The sequence below is a fragment of the Zonotrichia albicollis genome, chromosome 2 (genome assembly GCF_047830755.1).
Source record: "Zonotrichia albicollis isolate bZonAlb1 chromosome 2, bZonAlb1.hap1, whole genome shotgun sequence".
Taxonomy (NCBI): domain Eukaryota; kingdom Metazoa; phylum Chordata; class Aves; order Passeriformes; family Passerellidae; genus Zonotrichia; species Zonotrichia albicollis.
The window spans coordinates 65,801,108-65,807,200 of NC_133820.1; the positions used below are offsets into that span (position 1 = coordinate 65,801,108).

The window sequence follows — 6,093 nt, forward strand, 5'->3', positions numbered from 1 at the left end:
GAGCTGAGGGGCCCAAAACTCATCACTGGATTTGTGGTGCAGACTCACCAATGCCAAATACAGGCATACTGTAGATTCCGGGGAAAAAAAATTCTGGGTACAAAGGCTAGAAAGGTAGAAAGTCATGGAACAGGTGAAGACTGAAAATATGCAATAAATAAAAGAGGTTCCTGATATATAAAAGAATTTGATGTAGTTCTGTTACCAAAGCTCTATCATCGTTGTGAATCCAGATGGTTTTTAAGTGCACCAAACTCTCACGTAGTTAACATAGAAGCATTTCTTTCCCAGAAAAAGAAAAGTCTCTGTTACATAAAGCAGACAGCTTGACAGAGAGAAAAACAACCTTTTTATTGAATGGAAGCAAGGGATCATAGCTTAGATATATTTACATGTGCCACACAATCAAATATAAAAAGGTAATTTTACTCAAGTTCATTTTGACTTCTATACACTCATTTAAATAACGGCTCCACAGATAACAGGAATGTGTCTTCAAAGTGCTGGTCAGAAAACCTGTGCACAGAGCGACGAGCGCTTTCTCTGATCTCCAGCTTTTTCTCAGGAGGCAAAGAAAAGATGTAAGCCATTGTCTCAGCATAACTGTCCTCATCTTCTGCCAGGAAGCCTGTGACACGTCCTTCGTGGCGTACCACGATGTCCAGTTTGGGGCCACCAGAATTGTGAGCCAGGATAATTGTGCCAGCTGCCATACATTCAACTACTCCTGTAGACAGACAGAAAATGCTGATATGAGTCTGCACATCATGTGCTTTGACCTTCTGTAAAAGGCAGAAGTTAACACTGGAAAGTTAAACCAACAGTAAAATTCACTACAGACTGCCATTCCAAATCAGCTGGAAAAATACACTGAAAATGGTCCCATAAGAAACACAAATTTAAATTTTTCAGTTCTAAGGACTGAAATGACACTTTCTCTTAAACACGTAAAATTGAAATTAAAAATCAGATATAACTGGTTAATTTGTGGGTCTTGGAACCTACCTGAATTTAAATGTCTGGAAAGATACTGAGAAAAAAGTTGGCTGCACATTTCAATCAGAAAATATTCCAAAGTTCAGTATTTTGCAGATGAACAAATCTTAATAGCTTCTGATAACTCAGCAAAACACTAGTAAAAATTGTTATCTGTATTTTTGATGGAAGAAATTTTAATGAAATGGGAATCAGTAAGCTTTCCTCAGCCAAAAGCTGTGGGATATGAACAAAGTATAATGTACACAGCAACTTCAATTCTCCTCCATGGTTCCAGAACAAACCTCAGAATTGCTGATTCTTCTCAGTTCTGATTTGATTGCTATCAATTCCCTCAGCTCAAACATTGCCTACTATAAATAGTGCTCCGAAGTTTTGGAATATGTTTTTTTACACATAAAAAAGCCTGTTAGATGAAGGTTAAATCCTGCTCAAATTCAAAATCATAGTGTGATTATATCACTTGAAAAAAAATTAACTAAACTGTTTTGTAAGAGAAAGAAAAAAAGAGAATACATAATTTCCAATATTTTGCTGTTGCTTCTGAGACACTTCAGTGTCAATTCTTTTATATCAATTCACACTTCAGTATCAATTTTTTTTTTATATCAAGCTCCTACAGACCATAAAGTACTACTCCTGATACTTAACCTGTTTTCTACTGAAGTCAGAAGACATTAACTTCAGTTTAGTCACATTATAGCAGACTATGGCATCCATGTGCTTGGCTACTAACTCACCTGGTTGCTGTAGATTTATAACAGATGGGCAAGCTGGCACTCTCTTTCAAGGTCAGGACTAATCTAATCTAAATAAACGGAGCCCCAAACCTTAATTCTGGGTCCCAGCTCCTCTCTGACTCCTGCTCCATGCTACACCCACCAATTTAAGGGCTTCATACATTTGTCTCAGCAGAGATGCCTTATGCAATGAGATGACCAAAGGTACCTGGTGGCATCTACATAGGGCTTATTTGTACCAGACAGGATCTGTGGGAGACTCACAGATCCTGTCCTGAAGCAGCAGCTGGAGCCCCATGACATACCTGGGACATTTCAAGTGGCACATGAGGCAGGTGAAACAAACCAAAATCTCTAACATGGATGTCTACACATGAACTGTCTCTAAGCTCCCCTGCAGACAGTGGAGCACAATCAGGGCACAATTTAAGGTGCTGGAAGGGAAGCACCTGCAGCCTCTTGAAGCTCTGGAAGGTTGGCAAACCTAACCCAAGGACAACAGGGTGACCCATGAGCTTGCAGGGTGACAGCTGGAGGTCAGCAGGACATCCTGGGCAGAACAGACAGGACTAGCTCTGTGCTCAGGTGTCCAGAGGATGCACAGAATTAACAGCCTATGACTACAGCACTTCAGCCTGCACTGCAGTAGCATCTAGTGGTGCATCATCTGCACCACATCTGCACTGCTCCTGTAAGCTTTACAGCAGCTATACTGCCTCAAATATAGAGGGAACAGGAGCTGGACACCTGCTTGGTATGCACACCTCTGTGCTTGGACACCTAGGGACAAGCAGCTGAACACCCTCAGGAAAAGTACTGACCTATCCCAAAGTGCTCATTCCACATGGTGTGCAGGCCGATGGTGGCCTCGGCCAGGTGTCTCTTCAGCTCCTCAAAGGGAATGTTAATCCTGAACACCACATCATCACTGACTGCCAGCTCCTCACACAGGCGTTTCAGCTTATTGACACGCTCCTCGTCCTGCTGGTTCCGACAGCCGCCGATTAAGATCAGCTTCAGCGATGGCTGCTGCCCCACTCTCTTCTCTTTCAGCAATTTAGCAAAGGCTCTGATTTGCAGAGGGTGATCTTTTTCAGGCCTGAACTGGCTGACAGAAACAATGGAATATTCACTGGTGCTCTTTTTCACTTCCAGTGGAATATCCAGGAAAGCCTGAACATCGCATGGTGGATACACGACACTAGTGCAAGCCCCAACTCTCCAGAGGGACAGGATGTGATTCAGTGTCCAAGAAGAATTCACCATGACCACATCACTGCAGGAACCAACCAACCCGTACATGAAAGCAAAGAAGTAGTAGTAGACAAGTTTAAATTTGCTGAAGAGAGGGCTGCTTGTAATGAAGGCAGCATTGTTAAACCTGGTATCCTGGTTCCTCACGACTGAGAGCATATCCGTGCTGATAGTGGGATAATGCACGTAGCATCCAACGCGGCAGCCTCCCAGGTACTTGAAGAGGGGAATTGTGAAGGCATAACCCATTGAGTCAATATAAATATCAGGAGCACACTTTAGAAGAGCTTCCCAGCCAAGGAACACTGATCCTAAACTTTGTCCCAGCAAAGTGAAGTGAGGATAAAGAGAAGCTTCCACAAGGAAGCGTTTTTCTAGAAATACAAACTTCACAGGATGGATTAATTTAATATTAAATCTTCTGAAAGCGCCTTCTACTATTCCTTCTCCAGTTGCATCTTTATCACCAGTGTAAACAACACATGTTACATTTCTGTACCTGCAAGAACAAAGAAAAAGAATTTCATATATTCCTCTCTTCCTATTCTTCAGCAAGAAACTAAAATACAGTCCACTTAAAAGTACTCAAGAAGAATGTGAGAACAAATGTTTGGTCCAGAAATCACTTTAGCTAAATAATACTTTTCCTTATACTTCCACAGGTTTCTTCTGATCTGCAGAAAAACATATGGCTGAGAACTTGGGGAATATTTTAATTTGAGTAAAACATAAAAGGAGCTCAGTATTATTCTACAGACCTCAGAACTCCTTGCTATACATTAGGACATACCTGTCTAGTGCACGGCATGAGCAAAATGCAAATGATGGCAGATCAATGTATGTGCCCACGTTAAATCCACTCTAGGTATTAACTTGTTTTGCCTCCTGCACCAAGAGGCAAGTATAAAGATGATCAGTTATCTACTGAGGAGTTATGACTGTACAAAGTTCCATACCAGTAGTGGAAAACTGACGAGGAAGAAGAGGTTTTCTCAAGGAAAGAAAGGAAAAAAGTGAGAGGTGCCAAAGCAGGAATATCAAAATCTAAAGGGATGAAGTAAAATGCAAGCACATGAAACTTAGATGTAAAATAAAACATAAGACCAGCAGATTAATGACACCTACTTCAATATGTAAAATGCCAACATATGCATAAAGAATAGCAACAGAAGCTGAGAATGAAATATGGTGTGTTTGATAAACACATATGCTTACTTTTTCTGGAGCGTTCTTATGGCACACCACAAGACTCTCTCCCCTCCACCTCCTGCATTGCAGTACGGGTGAAAAAAGGCCACCAGCAGCGGCCGCTTCCCATCTCTTCCTGCAGACCTCAACTGTTTCTTCCTTTGTATCCAGAGCCGTACTCCCCACAGCAGTACCACCAAGCAGATGCACAAAATTCCACTTAGAAACAATGCAGGGAGTAACAATGAGCACAGCAATCTGAAACAGGCCAGAAATTTCAAAATCCGTAACTGCTTTAAAGAATTACTGTGTATGGCATTGAGCGACAAGGGCTTGAAAGTAGAGCTACAGGAATTTTGACAACTTCTTCAGTTCTTCTAATCTCAGAAATCATCACTGTGTATGACTGACAATTACAGAAATTAAATCATTACTCTGCCCTATTTATCCGAAGATCTCTTTTTTCCCTGCGGTCACCTTGCAATCATTTATTATTGTTTATTCATGCCCTACATGTGTTACCTATCTCCACGTGCACTTTGTTGAAGTTGCATGCCCTCAGTAACCTGGCAATACTCAACCAGCAGAGCGACTTGCAAATGGATTTTTAGAGTTTTTTCCCCACCCAATCTCCTGTTTGGCTTGCCCTACTGTGAGCTGCTTTGGTGCTGGGTTACTGGGGCCAGGAATCTCCTATTCCATCCTACACTTCCCACTCTCCGGAGGCAGAACAGCGATGCCAGCTGTCCCGAGCAGCCCTGTGCAGTCTCTCTGTGCAGAGAGCTGCTCGTTCTGCTCTCCCAGGGCTGCTCCCTTCGCTCTGTACCGCTTCCCTGACAGCTCAGTAGCGGGAGCTTTCCTGGGACAGCGAGGAGCCTAGCAGGGATACCGCCTGGTTCCTCCCGCGGTGCCGCTAAGCCTTGCGACAAGCAGCGTTTACTCAGCCGCTCCCGTTTACCGAAGGGGCCACCCGCGCCTCACGATCGACACCTAAGGAAACACTTTCATTTTGGGCCGGCAGCGGCGGAAAAGCACATTAACCCATCCGAGCCCGCGGAACAGCGCGGAGCCGGGCAGGGCCCGCCCCGGGGGCCGGAGGAGCGCGGCCGGGCCGGGCCGGGCCGGGCTGGGGCCGCCTCCCGCCCGCCCTGCCCGCCGCCAGGACGCGCCGCCCCCGCGCCCCGGTACCTGAGGAGCCCACAGAAGCACAGCCCTCCCGCCACCATCTTGGGCAGCGCCGCGTCGCCTTCCCGGCGGAAAGGGAGGTTCCCGGCCGGCGGGGCGGGACCAGCCGGGCAGCGGCTCCCGGCTGGCAGCGTCCCGGAGGGGCGGGAGCGGTGCCGCCGCTGCCTTCTCCTGCTGCCTTTTCCTCGTTCTCCTTCACCTCCTTCTCCGCCTCCTGCTCGGCCTGGCCCCGCCCAGCAGACACAGAGCCCGCAGCCCGTGGAAGGCGCGGAGTGCAGTGGGTTGTTGGGAGGGGCCGTGTGCTGCTGCGGGAAGCGTTTTTCCCAGAGATGCCGGAAGAGACTGAACAGCAGCACATTCCTGGCGCAGTTCAGTCAGTCGTAACGCGTGCTGCTCCTTGGATTGCATTGCGTCCTCCTCAAGTGCTGTCCTCGGATTCCTTGGGCAGGATGGAAGGGAGGGCGCTGTGAGGAGGCGGAGGCCTCCCGGGGACACTGGGGTTCCTCCTGTGTCCCACACTCCGCCAGGTTTTGCCTGTGTAAGCGCTGGCCCTTCTCGCTGGCCAGGAGAGGATGTCCTCGATGAGCCCGATGTCCTGGCTTGCAGCCCTGCCGTAACCTCCTGCTTTCCCTCATTATGGAGAGGGAGCTGCCAGCTCCTGTGTGCAGGTTAATGTGAGGCCGAGGGCAGGGTGTCCAACACAGGGTGCACCTGGCACCGTCTCCAAAAG

At 46.7% G+C, this 6,093-nt stretch overlaps 1 protein-coding gene across 2 annotated transcripts; it reads right to left on the bottom strand.

Moving 5' to 3' along the window:
• Positions 1–332: 332 nt before the first annotated feature.
• On the bottom strand, positions 333–5,602 carry ALG11 (ALG11 alpha-1,2-mannosyltransferase). Of its 2 annotated transcripts, none has more exons than XM_074535401.1 (4): positions 5,367–5,602; positions 4,206–4,397; positions 2,558–3,489; positions 333–727 (listed from the first exon to the last, which is right to left on the bottom strand). In XM_074535401.1, the coding sequence occupies exons 1-4, from the start codon at positions 5,402–5,404 to the stop codon at positions 456–458; spliced, it is 1,434 nt and encodes a 477-aa protein (XP_074391502.1). In that variant the 5' UTR covers positions 5,405–5,602; the 3' UTR covers positions 333–455. The 2 variants fall into 2 exon arrangements, with proteins under 2 accessions (XP_074391502.1, XP_074391503.1); XM_074535402.1 differs by having other exon boundaries at positions 4,206–4,436; positions 5,367–5,599.
• Positions 5,603–6,093: the final 491 nt, after the last annotated feature.